The sequence below is a fragment of the Lampetra planeri genome, chromosome 4 (genome assembly GCF_965212315.1).
Source record: "Lampetra planeri chromosome 4, kcLamPlan1.2.h2, whole genome shotgun sequence".
NCBI lineage: Eukaryota > Metazoa > Chordata > Hyperoartia > Petromyzontiformes > Petromyzontidae > Lampetra > Lampetra planeri.
The window spans coordinates 32,283,409-32,303,754 of record NC_136110.1 but is presented as its reverse complement, the minus strand read 5'-3'; the positions used below and the strand labels follow the sequence as shown (position 1 = coordinate 32,303,754).

The following is a 20,346-nucleotide window of genomic DNA, read 5'->3' as shown; positions in this document are numbered from 1 at the left end:
ACTCCCTATCCCCCCACCCACTCCTATTCACCACGCAACGTACAGATCCAAACGCCGCTCAGGCACTCGGCATCACGTGCCGAATCAATAGGAGGGAGACTGAGAGGGAGGAGGGACGTAGGGAAGGGGTGGGGGAGGGGGTGAGAAGCGATGCAGGATGACAAAGCCTGCACAGCGGGGTAGTGCGGGGCCGTGGAGGATGATTTGGAATCGGAGCCGTGGTGCCGCTGTTCCGAGGCGGCGGGTGGCGCTGCTGCTGCTCGCTGATCACTCAGCAGGCGGATCGAGTCGCCACGGTGTTCGCAGCCGCAGTCACCATGAGCATTCGCCTCTTGTTTGTGCATCCACTGCTGGATGAGCAAAGCCGTGTCAAGGACAGGGCTCGGCAGCCTCCAGCTCCCGAGCAGCATGCGCGGTGGCTCTTTAAAGAATGCTTCGTGACGTCGTTTATTGAGGACGCCGCCGTCTCGTGTGCACCACAGCACATTGCGGCTCGTTAATTATTGCGGATGGTGGTTTTTGCCGAATTGGAAAAAAGTCTCTTCTTGTTACTTTGGTTGCTGACCCCTTGTCAAGGGGGTTGTTTTGACCATACTTCACCACAATGGCCAGTGCCGGGTTTGATGAAGTGTGGGACCCGGTTGGGATAACGCTCGCCACTGATGTTCGCCGTGGCTGGGAGGCGAACCGAGGTGGATGGATGAGTCGCGCTCCATCAGAAAGCGGTTGCTGGTGTTGTAATACGTTTACCCCAAGTGTTTCCAGTTCCGACGCCGTAAATTCCACATTCCTTTGGCGGAGGGAACATCTATCTGTGAAACAACAATCACTGTTTTCTCGCCCACCGAGTGGTACTTATTTAACCGACCCCAGAAGAATTATGGGCTGAGTGAACCCCCAGCCAGGATCTGAACTCACACCCTCCCGACCGCGAGCCGCTCTCTATACCGCAACAAATCAGACCGCTACCCGCCTGCGGGCAGCACCGATGGTTGTGGAACAAAATCGGAAATATGTCGGGTTTCGAGTTTTTCTGGTTACAGGCGAGCAGAAGGAGGCACCGACTGTACCAGATCTCCGCTCTCCAGCCCGTGCACAAAAACACTTCCATCATCACTCACGCGGCCAACATCGTCGCTGTAAAGCAGCTGCGTTAACTGCACCGAGTAAATGCTAATTTGACTTGTGGGAAGCGATTGAGCAATGGTGAGAGCACTATGAGCCCCCCCCCTTCACAATCCTGAGTTCAATTCCAGCCCACGGCTAACATCTGCGGCCAGTGATATATTAGCTGGTCGTGGTCCCTGCCTAGGTCGACTCAGCCTGAAAATTAGTAGAGTAGAACCTCTGGTCACGACCATAATTCGTTCCATAACTTTGGTCGCAACCCGATTTGGTCGTGACTCGAACCTAATTTCGCCATTGGATTGTATGTAAATATGATCAATCCGTTCCAAACTCCTACGAACTGTATATAAATATTGTTTTTTAAAGACTTTAATGCACAAAAATAGTTAATTATGCCATAGAATTCACAGCGTAATAGTAAACTAAATGTAAACACATTGAATAACACTGAGAAAACCTTGAACAACAGAGAAAACTAACATTGCCGCGTCAAGGTTTACAATCGTTCAACAAGATGATTTTTTCGTCTGCTACATCAGTCGGTCGATTCTGAGAGAGAGATAATATTCGTATGAACAATTCATGTTTCTATTGAAAGTAAGTTAACAGTAATATTTGGGTACAGTATTGTTTTTGGAAGCATTCACCGTAATATCGTATGAACGTTTACTTCACCGCATCATCGTATGAATGATGCAAGAAGAGATTAACGGGTTCTTATGTTAGCGATTTACGTACTCAGCGCTTTCGCTCTCGAAATTACGGCTTGGATGAGGGGGGATGGGTATGACTACACTCACAAAATAAATATCTTACTAGGAATTTTATATAACAAAAGTTATGTACATAACTGTTACGCTTTGTGTAATTCAACAAAAAAAATGGCGCGGAAGGGGAACTCGGCCGTGTTTGATCGCCACCCGAGTTTGTGTTCGTGACCAGATTCAAAAATGTCGTGAATTTATTGGTCGGAACCCGATTTGGTCGTGGTCAGAAGCATTCGTGACCAGAGGTTCTACTGTACATGTTACGATATATAAACTATACACGTCACCACTGGCGAGACAAAGACGGTCGGGGTGATTGCTGGCCACACCACCACCTCGTGCACCGTCCCGGACTTAATAGGTGCTCGCTAACATCACCATTCAGCAATCCGTGCTGACGTGCGTGGTGCAAGCTCAGCGGTGATGAGCCTGGCTGAGTGGGTGGTGCCTGAACAGATGACCTCGCAAAAGGAGCATGCTGCTGCTACTGCGACAGGCAGCTGCTCTTGCAAACTGCTGCTCAATGCAGACTGCTGCTGCTACAGGCTGCTGCTACTGCTACAGGCTGCTGCTACTGCTACAGGCTACATGCTGCAGGCTGCTGCTGTTACAGGCTGCTGCTGCAGGCTGCAGCTGCACCGCTCCGTGATGGGACAGCGGAGATCAGAGCAGCAAAGATTCACTGCCGCACTGTCGTGCTGCTGTGCTTTGACGTCGATGCTCCCCGCATTCTCGCAACCCGCACTGACCGAGTGTGGTGAAGTATGATCAAACAACCGACACGGCGTGGGGAGGCCTTCATCCAGCAGTGGAATAACGAAAGGTAGCGCATTGCTGAGTTGTCGTTATCATTGTGTGATCTTTATGTGAGCGCAGCTGAGGGTCCATGGACAGTTCGCCCTCGGTGGTGGCACGTGGCCCGTAGCCCAGCACTGTGGAGGCAGCGAGGGTTGGTGGATCACCGCACATCTCTTATGAGTCAGGAGAAGGCAGTACAGCAAGTGGACTAATCTCCATCTGTTTCCATCTGTACGGGGACCGAGCGTTGATACCCCTCGCGCAAGGCGTGGGTTGTCTCCGGTTTCCTCTTCCCCACGTGAAAACGTCTTACGAACAAACACCCATTGCAGCCCGACTACTGTGACTCTCCTCGATATATCACGAAAGTATTAAGTCGTTATTATTATTATTCTCAATTGACCGGATTCCTCTACAGGGCCCAGGAGGCCGCGCGGGCCGAGCTCGCCCTCTCGTGGCCACTGCCCGCATCGCTCCCCACGAGGCGACGGGGATCCGACGGGGAACCGGCAAAGAAACGTCGCCTTGCCGTGGTGATTGCGTTGGCAGTGGTGCACAATCACCAACAATAACAACTCAACACGCTGCCTGTCAGGAACAACACTGTGTGTGGCCTTCAAAGGAAAAACATATAATAGGCGACGTTTCATGCAGTGGCCCTTTTTCATTCTGATTCCTTTCCCTCTCCTCCCCCCGCCCACTGTGGAAACAGACGCCGCTCCGTGCAGCAGCAGCAAAGGCCCTGACGCAGCCTCCCCGTTCCCCCCTCCTCGTCTCTCCCGACCCTCTCTGCTCACGTTTCTCCATCCCTTTTCCATCCCTCTTCCTCTGATCCCCCACTCTCTCTCTCCCCTCTTTCCGATCCTTTCCCCATGCATTACATCCTTGACTCCCCTTCTGGCGATGTGCCACGACTACAAATAGAAGTCAATGTTGAACACAATCAGCATCTCTCTGCCTCGTTCTCCGTGTAACTGACTCCTGTCCATTCAGTCCTCCTCCCGTGTTGAGGCGTCGGTCTGCCAGACTCTCACTGCTCCGTCTCATCAGCCACCACATTGTAGGTCACAACAACAAATACAAAGTTTCCCCGTATAGCCTGAAAAGACTGTTGGGGCAAGTTTTGTCAGTGAGTAGCACCTATTATGGCCTGCATAACATACGAGGGGGTGGGTGGCCAGCACCACTCTCGGCCGCCTTTGTCTCCCTAGTGGCGATGTTAACATACCGCACCAGGCACTAGTGATGGCCGTGAGCGCGAATCGAACTCGCGTCGCCAGGTTTGTAACACAGCGCGCTAACCGCTCCCCCACCGCTCCCGCCAACAACACACAGCATCACCCACCCACTCATCCACCTACTCAACAACAACAACAACCGCAATTTGCCACGATATGGTGGTGACATCACCACGGCGCTTGTGGCAGACGAGGTGCATCTTGAGGACACGTGAAGTGCCAAAGGCTGGCTGGCAGGAGGTGACGGAACAGAGCCAGGTGCCATGGGTTGGCTGAGACGACTGGGGGATGCACCGGCTGTGTCCCCCACTGGGCCACCTCGTGGTCTAGCCGCCCGGCGCTCCGCTCGTTGTTGTCAGCGTCGCTCGCTGTTGTTGAAGGGCGACTGCCTCCAACTGCCCACTGCAGGCCACAACAACACCCTAGTCCAGAAAAAAGACAAAGATCCCCCGTATAGCCTTAACAGACTGTTGGGGCAAGTGCTGTTAGCGAGCACCTATGAAGGCCGTCATGGCATACGAGGCGGTGGGTGGACAGCACCACGCCCGGGCACCCTTGTCTCCCCAGTGGTCATGTTTACTACACACCGCACTAGGTACTCATTTGAGGCTGAGTCGACCTAGAGGAGACCCAGGACCGGTTCAGATAATCGTCACTGGTGTCGGCCGTGCATGGGAATCGAACTCAGGCCGCTGGGTTCGTAGCGCAGAGCGCTAACCGCGACACCACTGCTCCCCACGACACGACCGCTCCCCACTCCCCAGACACCCACTCACTCACCCACTCACTCACTCACCCACTCACTCAACCACTCACTCACCCACTCACCCATTCACTCACCCACTCACTCACTCACCCACTAATTCACTCACTCACCCACTCACCCACCCACTGACTCACTCACTCACTCACCCACTCACTCACTCACCCACTCACTCACTCACCCACTCATTCACTCACCCGCTCACCCATTCACTCACCACACTGCAGGTCACCTCGCTTCTATTTTTCCATTTTCTTGCACCGCTCTGCTTTGGAATTCCCTCTCGCAGCAGCATCGTCTCTTCCCCCCAAGCTCTCATGACAATAACCTCGCTCAATTTAAGGAGCGTGTTGCCATATTTTCCTTTACAACTTGAGCTCTGCCCTTACCCATCATATCTGAATAAGAATGAACGACGTCCATTTCGCCCAGATGATGGCAGCAGTTGTTGTGTTTCACGTGACGACACGCAAAAAGTGGAGCCATCGCGAGAAGGGGGCACACGGAACACTGAACCCGACACCAGGCCCCCTGGCCCCCTGTTCTGGCGAACATTCTGTCACCAAATATCCTCCGAGACATGCAAATTGCTCGGTAGTTTACACGTTGTTTTGTTGCCAACGACAACCACCAACCCATTATCAACCAAGACCTCAACAATGCCCCTCACCTCTGACTCAAGTGCTGATCCCCCTTCTGGGATCGCCCTGCTGCTGCTGTCACCATCCTAGAATCGCGCACAAAAGACTTTGCTGTTTTTTCCTGGATTTTTCTGTTGCGTGTAGTCACTTTAAAATGTTTCTTGTCCATGTCTTTGTTTGTTGCATGGCTCACAGGGTCATACCTAATAAATGAAACAAACTGAAACCACACCTATCGGGAAGAAAGCTGCTGCTGCTGTGGGAACAGAGTGGAACAACGCGGACGTCCAGAATAAACTCCTAATTTGAGACCCAAACATCATCACACCTCCTGGCTTTGGCATTTCACCTCTAAGAAACTGGAACCATCAACCGCATCAGAACATCAACAGGGCGATAAATGGGACGTTAAAAACAAGTCATAGTAGTTCCATTGTGGCCATCCAATCCAAACTACAGAGACAAAATAATAGCCGAATACAGAGACTCATAAAGATGAATAGAGACCCAGAGATACATCGACTCATGGAGACACATTACAGGCACTCACCCACTCACTCACTCAGCAGTGCGATTGTGGCCATGCAGCCCAGGCTATGAACAGCAGAACGACACGAACCCCCGACTGAAGCCCTCTCGTCGTGGCCAGGAACAGAGCTTAACATTGACATCGAGCTCCTGAACCATCTTGCTGCTGCCATGCGCAAGAGTAGAATACTACGACTTTGATAGTGCTGTTTGTTGCGGGCCGCTTGGAGTTGTGGGCCTTTGTGCCTGTGCTCATTGCTGCTGCGATCGTTGTGTCTTCCTTGCCGCCTGCTTTTTATCGGCTGTAGCGTGACACTCCGCTAAGCATGCAGGCCCTTGTGTGATTTTGATTGGTTCGCTTAAACGAAAGCTCGACATTTCGGCTGACCCTGCTGTCTGCGTGATCATCACCTTAGCCACGATCGTCTGCCAAGTGTTCGCAGTCAGGGGGATATATCTAATGTGTGCAATCCCAATAGAGTAATTTTCAGATTTGTTTTATGCTTTGGTATGTTTGGCCAAATGATTTCGCGAAGGGAGATAAACGGAGAATCCGGAAGAAATCCATGCAGAACAGGGGGGGACATTCACACTCACAGACAAAGATCCCACGTGTAGCTTTAACAGCATGTTGGGGCAAGTGCTGTTTACGAGCACTATGAAGACCAGAACGGTACACGAAGGGGTGGGTGGCCAGCACCACGCGCGACCGCCTTGATCTCCCCAGTGGCGATATTTACACAGCACACAAGGTACTCAGGTGAGGCTGAGTCGACCTAGGGGGACCCCGGTACCGGTTCAGATAATCGTCACTGGTATTGACGGGAATCGGGACTCGAACTCAGGTGACCGGGTTCGTAGCGCAGCTTGCTAACCGCTACACTACCGCTCCCCATAAACATTTCACACGCACGCACACACATACAGTGAGGGAAAAAAGTATTTGATCTCCTGCTGATTTTGTACGTTTGCCCACTGACAAAGAAATGATCAGTCTATAATTTTAATGGTAGGTTTATTTGAACAGTGAGAGACAGAATAACAACAACAAAATCCAGGAAAACGCACGTCAAAAATGGTATAAATTGATTTGCATTTTAATGAGGGAAATAAGTATTTGACCCCCTCTCAATCAGAAAGATTTCTGGCTCCCATGTGTCTTTTATACAGGTAACGAGCTGAGATTAGGAGCACTCCCTTTAAGAGTGTGCTCCTAATCTCAGCTTGTTACCTGTATAAAAGACACCTATTTACAGAAGCAATCAATCAATCAGATTCCAAACTCTCCACCATGGCCAAGACCAAAGAGCTATCCAAGGATGTCAGGGACAAGATTGTGGACCTACACAAGACTGGAATGGGCTTCAAGACCATCGCCAAGCAGCTTGGTGAGAAGGTGACAACAGTTGGTGCGATTATTCGCAAATGGAAGAAACACAAAAGAACTGTCAATCTCCCTCGGCCTGGGGCTCCATGCAAGATCTCACCTCGTGGAGTGGCAATGATCATGAGAACGGTGAGGAATCAGCCCAGAACTACACGGGAGGATCTTGTCAATGATCTCAAGGCAGCTGGGACCATAGTCACCAAGAAAACAGTTGGTAACACACTATGCCGTGAATGACTGAAATCCCTAGCGCCCGCAAGGTCCCCCTGCTCAAGAAAGCACATATACATGCCCGTCTGAAGTTTGCCAATGAACATCTGAATGATTCAGAGGACAACTGGGTGAAAGTGTTGTGGTCAGATGAGACCAAAATGGAGCTCTTTGGCATCAACTCAACTCGCCGTGTTTGGAGGAGGAGGAATGCTTCCTATGACCCCAAGAACACCATCCCCACCGTCAAACATGGAGGTGGAAACATGCTTTGGGGGTGTTTTTCTGCTAAGGAGACAGGAAAACTTCACCGCATCAAAGGGACGGGGCCATGTACCGTCAAATCTTGGGTGAGAACCTCCTTCCCTCAGCCAGGGCATTGAAAATGGGTCGTGGATGGGTATTCCAGCATGACAATGACCCAAAACACACGGCCAAGGCAACAAAGGAGTGGCTCAAGAAAAAGCACATTAAGGTCCTGGAGATGCCTAGCCAGTCTCCAGACCTTAATCCCATAGAAAATCTGTAGAGGGAGCTGAAGGTTCGAGTTGCCAAACGTCAGCCTCGAAACATTAATGACTTGGAGAAGATCTGCAAAGAGGAGTGGGACAAAATCCCTCTTGAGATGTGTGCAAACCTGGTGGCCAACTACAAGAAACGTCTGACCTCTGTGATTGCCAACAAGGGTTTTGCCACCAAGTACTAAGTCATGTTTTGCAGAGGGGTCAAATACTTATTTCCCTCATTAAAATGCAAATCAATTTATAACATTTTTGACATGCGTTTTTCTGGATTTTGTTGTTATTCTGTCTCTCACTGTTCAAATAAACCTACCATTAAAGTTATAGACTGATCATTTATTTGTCAGTGGGCAAACGTACAAAATCAGCAGGGGATCAAATACTTTTGTCCCTCACTGTAGATGCGTTCTACAGAACAGGGGGAGAATTTCCACATTCCACGCAGAAAGGCGCCCTAATCGGGAATCGAACCAAGTGGCTGCTTCTTGCGGTGAAGCGGCGCGAGTGTGAACGCTGCGCCACCGCTCTGCCAAGCAGCAGAGCGCCTGGCCACGGCGCGGAGTGCAACTCGGTTGCTCTGTGTCGCGTGCGAGTAGCGACGAGAGGGAGGAGGGGAGATCAGAATCCGTTAATCTGGCTGGGAACGCTCGCACGGTGGTAATTGCGTGGACCAGATTCTTCTTATCCAGTTTCCAGTGAGGAGTCTGCGATGAGTCGCATAGGAGAGCCACGGGCTCCCGAGACATCGCATATTGGGGGGCTCAGTGGGGCTTACAAGGCACAGTCCTCTCATCCCAGTCGCCACCACGACCACAGTCATCACCATAATCACCATTCATTCACCTCTCCAGCGCATCAACTCCACCCACGCTCCACCCTCACCCACCCGTCCCTCGCTCTTCTTCAACTCGTTCTAAACCTCCTTGCTCTCCACCCTGCCTCGCCCGCTCTCTCTCTCTCCCCCCTCCCTCTCCCCCGCCACTTCTCGCGTGTACTTAAACGCGTGCTTTGGGCCGGCTCGCTGGATCGCTCCGTGCTGCTGCTGCTGCTGCCAAGGGGGTGAACGCCTCGATGACTCCACGCGTTCGCTCTCGCTGAAGTTTCGCGTGGACACGATTAGCCAAATAAGCACACACACACAGCAGCAGGAGTGGCTTGTGTCCTAGAGCCGTGGACAGCGGTCCCGTACCACGACATCAGCAGCATCGGCATCGTCGGGTGACGTTAAGGTAACGTGCAACTCTGTAGAACACGACCAGCTTCATTGAGTCAAATGCTTCACTTAATACCAGCTCAGTAGATCCCGGTTCGAGCCTCGTTCTTTGTCAAGGGTCAGCTGGGTCACGAACGCCATCACCACCATCATCATCGTCACCACCACCACCACCACACAATGTCAAACCACATCAAGCGAAGTCAGAGCGAGTTTCTGCTGCTCACACGAGCATTGAAACATTTGTGCTCATCTCCTGTTCACAGCCCTGCAGAGCCAGAGTGATGGCTTTCCTTCAGCAGTAGATCGATCATGGCTGATGATGACGATGATAACAGGGGGATATTAAGAGTATCCTTGTGTACTAAAAACAAAACTCAGCACATCCCCGTGTCAGCACAGCGAACGGGCTGGGGATCTCTGGGCACGCGGCGCGTTCATCACAGACACCGCGCCTCTTGGCGTCGGATGCTGCCGCTGAACTAGAAAACAACGCGGCCACCTGCCGGAGTCAACACAACGACAAAGCTTCTACGTGTAGCCTGCATAGATGGTCGGGGCAAGGGCTGTTAACGAAAACTTGTTAAGGGCCGGAAAGAAACACGAACAATTAAGTGGCCAAACACCGCGCCCTCCCGCCTTTGTCTCGCCAGTGCTGATATTCACGCACCGCTTAATGTGTCTATTTAACGCCGAGTCAGCCTAGGGGGAGGCCCAAACATCGCTTCAAAAACATGTCACTGATGTCGGCCGTGAATGACAATCGGAACTCGGGTCGCTGGACTCGTAGAGCAATGCGCTTACCACTACACTACCGCTCCCCACAGACACCATCACCACGCACACAGACACCATCACCACGCACACAGACACCATCAACACGGTGCACCGTGACACCATCACCACGCACACAGACACCATCACCACGCACACAGACACCATCACCACGCACACAGACACCATCACCACGGTGCACCGTGACACCATCACCACGCACACAGACACCATCACCACGCACACAGACACCATCACCACGCACACAGACACCATCACCACGCACACAGACACCATCACCACGGTGCACCGTGACACCATCACCACGCACACAGACACCATCACCACGCACACAGACACCATCACCACGCACACAGACACCATCACCACGCACACAGACACCATCACCACGCACACAGACACCATCAACACGGTGCACCGTGACACCTCACGCTGCATGCTCACGATCGCGCCGGAGCTGGGAAGCTAAGCCGTCGTTGATCCTGGTCAGTGCACGACTTGGATTGGAATTCGAGGTGGTAAAGGCTTGGGCTGCGTGGACAGCGTGCGGTGTTTTCGGGGTTTCTCCTCGCACACGAAGCCCAGCTCGCATTCATGGAATTGGCCAAATATCTCGACTCAGCAGCATCCTCTTGAAAGGAGGCTTGAGACTCCGTGAGGCTTTCTTAGGTAAGGCGTTGGCATAATAGCGATGACACTGGCGCTTCTCCCGTCTGTTTAGGGGAGATGGGGATGGGTGCGCTATTGTGGGGAGAGGTGGGGGGCGGAGTAGTGAATGATGGGAGAGATAGGAGGTGATGATCGGAGGTGATGATCGGAGAACGGAGGGATGAGAGGTTGGCAGAGGGATGGGAGGCTGAGAGAGGTGATGGAAGGTGATAGGAGGGATGAGATGGACGGGAGGTTAGGAGAAGCGGTGAGACAGATCGGAGGTGATGGGAGGTTATGGCAGATGAATGGAGGGATGGCGGTTGGGGGATGTTAATGGGAGGGATGGCGGTTGTGGGATGTTGATGGGAGGGATGGCGGTTGGGGGATGTTGATGGTAGGATGACGGTTGTGAGATGTTGATGGGAGGGATGGCGGTTGTGGGATGTTGATGGGAGGAATGGCGGTTGTGGGATGTTGATGTGAGGGATGGCGGTTGGGGGATGTTGATGGGAAGGATGGCGGTTGGGGGATGTTGATGGGAGGGATGGCGGTTGGGGGATGTTGATGGGAGGAATGGCGGTTGTGGGATGTTGATGGGAGGGATGTCGGTTGGGGGATGTTGATGGGAGGGATGGCGGTTGGGGGATGTTGATGGGAGGGATGGCGGTTGGGGGATGTTGATGGGAGGGATGGCGGCTGTGGGATGTTGATGGGAGGGATGGCGGTTGGGGGATGTTGATGGGAGGGATGGCGGTTGGGGGATGTTGATGGGAGGGATGGCGGTTGGGGGATGTTGATGGGAGGGATGGCGGTTGGGGGATGTTGATGGGAGCGATGGCGGTTGGGGGATGTTGATGGGAGGGATGGCGGTTGGGGGATGTTGATGGGAGGGATGGCGGTTGGGGGATGTTGATGGGAGGGATGGCGCCTGCGCTGTGTGCCCGATGGACGCAGGAGCCCCCAAGCCCCCCCCCACCCCCCGCGCCCGGTGGCCGCGTCATGGCACGCGGAGCCGCGTGCCGCTCCGCGCTGCTGCTGCTGCTGCTGGGACTCGTCGCGTGCGCCAGCCCGCACCCCTGGGCGGCCCCAACACCCACGGACCCGACGCGGTAAGGGTGCCCTTCCACCACCGACTCCCACCTCTCCCACCACTCCCATCATCTCCCACCTCTCCCACCACTCCCATCACCTCCCACCACTCCCATCACCTCCCACCACTCCCATCGCCTCCCACCACTCCCACTATTCCCATCGCCATGCGGGACGCGAGTTCAGCATGGGGGAGGTAGGGGGAGGAGGGAGGGGATGGGGGCCCAGACGGACAGTGGAGCGGTCTCCACGAGCCCAGCGACCAAGGGAAAGAGAAGACCTAAGAGCAGATGGTGGGAGTCTGTCGGGGCAGATCTATGGGTCTCTGTGTGAGTCTCTGGGTCTCTGTGTGAGTCTATGGGTCTCTGTGTGAGTCTGTGGGTCTCTGTGTGAGTTTGTGGGTCTCTGTGTAAGTCTACGTGTCTCTGTGTGAGTTTATTGGTCCATATGTGAGTCAATGGGTCTCTGTGTGAGACTGTGGATCTCTGTGTGAGTCTGTGGGTCTCTGTGTGAGTCTATGGGTCTCTGTGTGAGTCTGTGGGTCTCTGTGTGAGTTTCTGGGTTTCTGTGTGAGTCTAAGGGTCTCTGTGTGAGGCTGTGGGTCTCTGTGTGAGTATACGGGTCTCTGTGTGAGTCTGTGGGTCTCTGTGTGAGTCTATGGGTCTCTGTGTGAGTCTAAGAGCAGACGGTGTGATGAGGTTCCCAGGGCCGAGCTTGGAGATCGCTGCGCGCCTCCTGCGAAGCAGCTGCGCGACCTGGCGGAGAGGAGAAAGATGATAGCAGCGGAGGAGGTGGTCGTAGCGGCTTTGGTCACGTTGACGTCATCTCTGCTCTTTGATTGACAAGCAAGCGACTTCGTTTTTACAGAAGCTCTTGATCAGCGGTCTCATAATAGGCGTGCAAACGACCTTGTAAACGCAAATGAGGGGAGAGAGAAAGAGGTGGGGGGTGAGCGCATTAAGCTACGACGCTGGAATGGATGTCAGGGAGAGAGCGAGATAGGGGGGGCAGGAGAGTTTCTCTCTGCGCTGCTCAATGGAGATCTCACAAGGCGTGAAATGTGTCCGCGCGCGCTCTCGCCACGCGGGGCGAGGTGATTGGGCGGCAGGAACGCGGCCGAGATTAGGGCTGAGAGCGGCGGGAAGAGCGGGTCTCTTCTCGTGAATCATTTTGCCCTAATCCTGCGCGCGCGATGCCGTCGCGATAAACACCGCCTAGTACACCGAAAGCGACTGGCTTACACACAGATATGACACATTATCATAGTAATCATACAATTATTACACCCCCACCCCCGATGCTATTCCAGCTGTGCTGTCATTGACGTCATCTTGTGATGAGATACAGCAGCAAGCAATGTCTGTTAGTAACTCGCAGAGAGCAGTGGACCACCTTGTATTAGGGAACTGTCCCGCCCATGATCAACATCAGTGACGATTATCTGAACCGGTCCTGGACCCTGGGTCTCCGCCAGGTGGAACTCATCTTCAAATGAATACCTGGTGCGGTGCGTAAACACGAGCACTGGGGAGACAAAGGCGACCGGGCAGGCGTTGCGCCTCGCCCCACCACCCGCTTCATAGGTGATCGCTGTGCGCTGTGCGCAGGTCGGAGCGCCACGCGGACGGGCTGTTCACGAGCGGTTACCGCCACGTGCTCGGCCAGATGTCTGCGCGCAGGTACATGGACGGGCTGGTGGCGGCACGCCTCGGGTAAGTGGGGGGGCTCAGCTCGGGGTCTGTCGCTCGCTCGCTCGCTCGCCCAGGGCAGCCTCGCTTAGTCGCGTGGCGCCTGGTCGCGAGGGGGAGGGTCTCAGCAGGTGAGACGATGCTGCTGCTGCTGCTGCTGCAGGTAAATCCCAACTGAGTAATGTGCAGTGTAATTAGTCAGCATTGAGTGTTTGTTTTAGCTATTGGAGGAACACGGAAAAGACGGAGGAAACCTATGCAGAACAGGGAGAGAATATACAAACACCACGCACACATTTGCACACTCTGACTTTAACAGATTGTTGAGGCAATTGCTGCGAGCGAGCACCTATCATTACCGGCACGGCACACGAGGGGGTGGGTGGCCAGCACCACGCCCAGCCGCCTTTGTCTCCCTAGTGCTGATGTTTACACACCGCAACAGGTACTCGTTTAAAGCTGAGTCGACCTAAGGGAGGTCCAGTAACAAGACGGTTTAAGATATGAATCACTGATGTTGATCATGAGCGGCAATCCAACTCGGGTTGTCGGCTTCGTAGCACATTCACCTTTACGCCCCACCAATCGCCCACGCGCGCACTCTGCAGGACAGGAGGACAACACGCAAACTCCACGCAGTCAGGAGTCGACAACACGCAAACTCCACGCAGTCAGGAGTGGACAACACGCAAACTCCACACAGTCAGGGCGCCCGAGTCGGGAGTGGACAACACGCAAACTCCACACAGTCAGGGCGCCCGAGTCGGGAGTGGACAACACGCAAACTCCACGCAGTCAGGAGTGGACAACACGCAAACTCCACACAGTCAGGGCGCCCGAGTCGGGAGTGGACAACACGCAAACTCCACACAGTCAGGGCGCCCGAGTCGGGAGTGGACAACACGCAAACTCCACACAGTCAGGGCGCCCGAGTCGGGAGTGGACAACACGCAAACTCCACACAGTCAGGGCGCCCGAGTCGGGAGTCGAGCCAGAACGCTTCTTACTGTGAGGCGCGAGAGTCACCACTGGGTCCCTGGCCCACTACGATGACCATTGATGAGATGTTAGGTAAAAAGCGTCAAAACATATAGTATGTGTCTTTGTCTCTTAACTGTGCTTCTTAAATGTTATTGTGAGTTTTAGTGTTAGATTATAAACACTAAGGCAGTGCTCTTCAGTTGCCTGGGTGGAAGTGGGCGATGTTTTTCCCAATCCTGGTCAGCTGGCTCCACCACTTCATGAAGGAACTCACTCACTGAGGCTTCACGGCGCTGCTGGGCAATGCGTAGGGGAACCGCTTGGGACATTCACGCCCTCTGATGTGCGTCGTGGCCGGTACCTGGACCCCCCCCCCCGCCCGGCGCTGTGTGCAGCTACGCCATGAAGACGAGCGAGCCCGTGCTCGGCAAGCGCCAGGCTGATGCCATCTTCACCAACGGCTTCAGCCGCTACCGGCACAAGCAGGCGGCCAGCAAGCTGCTGCTGTCTCTGCTCGAGAGCCGCCGCGGGTGAGGAGCGAGGAGGGAGGGAGGAGGGAGGGAGCACGACACTCTTTTCTACAAACAGTGTTGCTGGCTGGAGAGATGGACGGACGGCCACGTTAAACGACGTGTGAGCTGTTACTTAACAAAATAAAAAAAACTCAACACACTCATCAGCAACAGTGTGTGGCATGAAAGGAAAATATAGAATAGGCAACGTTTCGGGCAATCACCTTTCTTAACAACACACATAGAGGCCACTACTTCTCTGTGCCTCTGACTGGGTCTCTATGCAGGTCGAAGTCCGCGTGCCAAGTCTGCCTGTCTGGGCACGCGCGGCAGGAAACCACAGGAGGCCCCCCCTTAACGTGCCGGCTTGCCGGGATTGATGTGCCGCCTTGCCCTCCCCCCCTCCCCCTCCTCGCAGCCGCAAACACAGCCTGCTCCTTGACAACCCGCCGCCCATCTACGGGTCCAGCGACACGGGCGAGTTCCAGAAGCTCAAGGAATTCATACAGATCACGCTGCAGGTACCCAGGTGCACCCAGTCTGGCACAAGCGCCCCTCTGAAGGCCCTGGCACTCGGTGGCCGAGGAGAGTGGCTCTCATTGGCAATTGACTTTCCGATCCATCGCTGGCCCAGTCCTCACACCGAAATGCTGCTCCATTGTAGAACTCTGGGGACGGCATCGTAAACCCACCGGGAGACTTCATATGTAACACGCCGCAGCACGTCACTCGCCAATCCCGCGTCATGTTAATGCCTCAGTGACGTCACTGGGAGTTGTCACCTGGGCCTCGTTATCCCAGCCGCGGTGCCTCGGTGGGAGAGCGAGCGGCTCGCAATCCTGAGGTCACGAGCTCGAATTCGAGTTGGGGGTTGACTCAGCCCAATATTCCTCCAAGCGGTTGATAAACGTGCGACCACTTTGTGGGAAAGTCAACAGCTATTGTCCTCTAGAGAGACTCACGCCGCAATGGGACTGTGGAATGGCCACCACTGGCTCTGCAGAGCTGTACACGGGAGTGAGCACCAATGCGCCCAGAATCGTTGGAGAGCGGGAAGTCTCCCTGCGCTCTTCGCGTTCACCACGACTGACCGCGGCACCCAGCCGCAGCAGGGCAGCTCATGCCACATCGAGCCACATCGAGCCATATAGAGCCACATCGAGCCACATAGAACTGATGAGAGCTGTGACCGGGAGTCGAGGTCAGGTCGCGGGGTTCGTCGCGCTAAACCACCGTCCGCGTAACGTTGTCACGGTCTTCTGCGCACTTGAGTCGTTAGCAGTGATTGTTCTATGGGGAGACTGGCACTGTCACAGTAATGTGGAAAGGTTTCCGGGTTCTGACTTAAAACTTTCGTGACTGCAGCAATTCATATTCTTTGGTTCTTTCGGTAAAGTCACGTAAAAAAAAAACTTTACCTGGCAGCCCTTTAATTGGTGGAAACCCACCACCAACGCCGGCCATCGCCCATCACTCACATTCACATTCGCTGCCCCGCCCATGCTGCTGACACTTAGGCTACGCCCATTTTAAACCTTTATCAACAGTTTGCCTTTAGAGGCTAACCCCCTTTTCCTGATGACGACCGCTTGTGTTGCGATCGAAACGTCGTGGTTTTTTTTTTATTTTACGTGACTTTACCGAAAGAACCAAAGAATATGAGTTGCCGGGTTCGTAGCGCAGTGGGAGGATGAACACTAAAGCACCGGGTGGCTGTTGCTGCTGCTGCCTTCCTCCTCCTCGTCCGTGGTTCCTCCCCTGAGTCGTCTCCGCGCTCTTTCTCTCCGCGAGCGCGAGGAGCGGACACCATGCGCGATGCGACACGAGTGGGCATCGTTATCGTCGTCACGGTTCTGTGTGTACATTTCCCTTTGCAGATGTCGGGAATGTAAAACCCAGGACGTGCCTTGCCGAACACTCAGACCCGAGGATAACACAACATCAAAATAACATCATCAACAACAACAACAACCAGAGGCATCAAACACCAGCAGCAGCGCTGCGCGGCTGTCCCGGCGTGCGTGATGATCTGAAGCAATCTCCGCACGTCGACCATCTCCTCTCATCACCACGCCACGACGACTCACTTATCCCTGGCGCCCCCGACACATCCGCTCGTGTGCGCAGAGAATCTGCACCGCCTTGAAACTCAAAATACATTCGTCTAGAGCGCTGTGGCATTACATATATACAATCCGCGATGTTTCGGGCAATGGCTCTTCTTCACATCACATAGAGGGCCATTGCCCGAAACGTCGCCTATTATATGTCCGATGACGGAAGTCACGGTGTTGTTCTTGACATGGGACGTGGTGAGTTTATTGGCTGTGCTTGTGCACCACTGCCCACGAAAGCAGCAGCGGCGGCGGCGTCACCAGACCACGTGTTCTCACGCACCATACGATGTGCACATCACCCATAGTCATCGATAAAAACGGATGCGTCGTTACAGCCCTTTGCAGCGCTCCTGCACCTGCGCATCCAGGCTGCCGTACCGCAGTGACGCCACGAGAGCGTACGAACGCGTCACACCAGGGACGTCACTGCATCTCGCATTGCTTCGGTATTGGTAACGCACGGCCCTCAATTTCCATCTCTGCCAACTTGCTGCTCTTAGTCCCCAATGCATCGTGTGCCTGTGATCCAGCACTGTGCTGAGGCAGCGGCGAGGGTTGGTGAATCACCGCACGAATGTTGTCAAGCTCCCTTCCCGTGGGCGTCGAGGAGGAGCCGCGCCGTGGCTCGCCAGGAGGCAGTGCAGCACGCGTGGGCTTTCCTTCCACATTTAGAGGTCCATTCATTGGCCGACAACGCTTTCATATATAAAGGACCGCAGAACTTGGGGAGAAGGGGGGTTTGGCTGCTGCTGCCTTCTTGCTCGTCTGTGGTTCCTCCTCGCGCCTCTGAGTCGTCGTCTCTCATCGAGAGCGCGCGACTCCTCGTTACGAATTATTATTCCAGTACTGCTGTTATTACTACTACTACTACGTGGTGCCGTCCCTCGCTGATCTATTCCCCTGCAGCCCCTCCCCTCGGTCGCTACAGCCCCGCCCCTTCTGGTGGAATAGACACAAACCATTCGATAGTTGTGCTCCGTACATGGCATGAAGTGGAGCGGCAGCTCGAGATTCAGCGTTTCGCTCCAGCAGCGTTCTCCACTGCCAGGCCCGCGGGCCCCTGGCGGCCCCTGGTGGACTTTAGTTCGGCCCCTGACAATTCACAAAATGTGAACGCATCCCCATCGTGCTGCTGCCAAACTCAACGGGTTCAAATGCGTGGCGGCTCTCACTGACGACGTCTCAACGGCGACACGGCGCGAGCTGTCTACCTGGGGTTTGGGTGCAAATCCTTGAGTCAGGTAAACACAACCAACGTCGTTTTTGTGTAACATAGTCCTCGGTGTAATACCATGTGGTGTGGTACCACTTCGCGGCAAGAGGAACCTGGGTTCGATACCGGGTTCGGGCTCCTGTCTATCTGTAAATGTCCATGTCCCCCTACTCCATTGGCTTGGCTCCGGGTTCGCCAGTTTCCTCCCATAGCTAAACAACACCACACGAATGTAACATGATACTTCAAATCACTCAATTGATATCACAGCAGCAGCAGCAGCCCCCACCTACTGCGAAGACTTGGCAGGACCCTCCTGAGAAAAGAGCCTCGAGACTCAGTGAGACGCAAGTGAAGTAACGACGTGGCGATAAGAGTTATCTTTCTCAGCTTCCCAAATGAGCTTGAAAAAGTCCACGTATTCGCCCTGTTGCTTGCGCTGAATCAATGCTGCTGATAGGATGCACTCCCAGAAGGTCGTACGACTGGTGGGATGTGGAAACAATTAGTTTTAGATAGGCATTGTGAAAATTGTTTGATATTCCATTGTTGGCATGATTGTTGTTCCTTGTTTGTTTAACCCCTTATCCCTCCCTCGCGACTAAGGGTCTCGATTCTGTGTGAACATTGTGATGATTGTAGCCGAAAAAGATGTCAATGATTTAAGGTGACGCGTTCGGGAGCCGATGTTCTTATTCGGTGCATTCATATTCATCGATGGTCATCCCCTGATCGTACAACGGAAGTCCCTTTGAGTTTCACTTCTGTACACTCATGAATAATAAACGAGTTGTCAACCAACCACTTCTGCCTCTGAGTCCACTGCTGCTCATCTTGAGCCGTGCCCTCCCCCCTCTCTGACCCTCTTGGTGGGGGCTTCAGTCCCGGGCTCCCTTCCCCTCTCCCGCCCCTCGCTCGTCTCCCACTCATCCTCCCCTCGGCTCGACTGCGCCTCGCGCGGTGCGTGCCACGGCTACAAAGGTTTCACAAAAGTCCCAATGCCTTTATTTACCCAAGAAATCGCTCTTCTTTCAGAAGGGAACTGCTACGTTGCGATGCTTGGCCAACCCCAATTGTGATGAGCTGGGCTTCGTATGGGAGAACACCGTGGAACACGCAGCACCGCGCTGTGCACGAGGTGGTTGGATTCCTGGGCTGTAGTGACCAGGCTCGAGCCGCCTTCACGATCCATTGACACCGGGCGCATTCAGCTGGTAGAAATTCCACTTTCCTATGGCGTGGACGAAGAACAACCAAACTGTTTTCACTTCCCACAAAGCGGTACTTATTGTATCGAACGCTGTGTGGAGGGATGATGATGGGGCTGCGGCATTCGGCAAACAGGATTTTAATTCGCGACCTTTCCAAATGTGACTACTAAACTCTGGTCAAAGCGTTGAATTGATTGGACTTTTTGCGAACCGCCCACTCTGCCGATGAACTACCCGGCCGAACCTAGCGTCCACACGAGGTGCATGCGATTGAAGAACGAGCTGAGCAGGCGAGAAGGCGCAGAGCTCGGTGGGGGTGAATGCTGCAAGTAACCCCGCTCCTTGAAGAAATATGAATAAACATTTAACGATGATGAACCCGACGACGCCGTGGCGTGTAAACCACCGTGATGATGATGACGTGGTGGTTGGTGATGATGATGAGAGGCGACGGGAGGAGAGGTGTGGGTGGGGAGAGCGATCTGCGCTAATGATGCCTCAAGGGGCGTCACGTCCGTGCGGCTCCGCTCCCCTGGGCAGCCGCGCTGCTGCTGCGTCTGAGTGGAGAGGCGTGGGACCCAGGCGCTCCCAGCAGGGCCGAGACCAACCGGCTGGCGGTGGTGGCGGTGGCGGTAGTGGCGGTGGTGGTGGCGGTGGTGGTGGTGGCGGCGGTGGTGGTGGTGGTGGGGGTGGTGGTGGCGGTGGTGGTGGGGGTGGTGGTGGCGGTGGTGGTGGCGGTGGTGGTGGTGGGGGTGGTGGTGGTGGTGGCGGTGACGGTGGTGGTGGTGGTGGTGGGGGTGGTGGTGGTGGTGGGGGTGGTGGTGGTGGGGGTGGTGGTGGCGGTGGTGGTGGCTGTGGTGGTGGTTGCGGTGGCGGTGGTAATGGCGGTGGTGGT

General features: G+C 54.3%; 1 protein-coding gene across 1 annotated transcript; it reads left to right on the top strand.

Moving 5' to 3' along the window:
• The first annotated feature begins 11,561 nt into the window (after window positions 1-11,561).
• LOC144717988 (uncharacterized) lies at window positions 11,562-19,044 on the top strand. Its single transcript, XM_078593848.1, has 5 exons — window positions 11,562-11,749; window positions 13,337-13,441; window positions 14,794-14,928; window positions 15,329-15,431; window positions 16,788-19,044. Exons 1-5 carry the CDS (start codon window positions 11,562-11,564, stop codon window positions 16,800-16,802), a joined length of 546 nt encoding a protein of 181 aa, XP_078449974.1. The 3' UTR covers window positions 16,803-19,044.
• Window positions 19,045-20,346: the final 1,302 nt, after the last annotated feature.

What these genes read in the sequence shown, in the direction of transcription:
- LOC144717988 (XM_078593848.1), top strand. Translation starts at nt 11,562, where the DNA reads ATGGCGCCTGCGCTGTGTGCCCGATGGACGCAGGAGCCCCCAAGCCCC. An exon ending in ACACCCACGGACCCGACGCG is followed by an intron (nt 11,750 to 13,336) that starts GTAAGGGTGCCC and finishes CGCTGTGCGCAG; the next exon opens with GTCGGAGCGCCACGCGGACG. An exon ending in CTGCTCGAGAGCCGCCGCGG is followed by an intron (nt 14,929 to 15,328) that starts GTGAGGAGCGAG and finishes CCCTCCTCGCAG; the next exon opens with CCGCAAACACAGCCTGCTCC.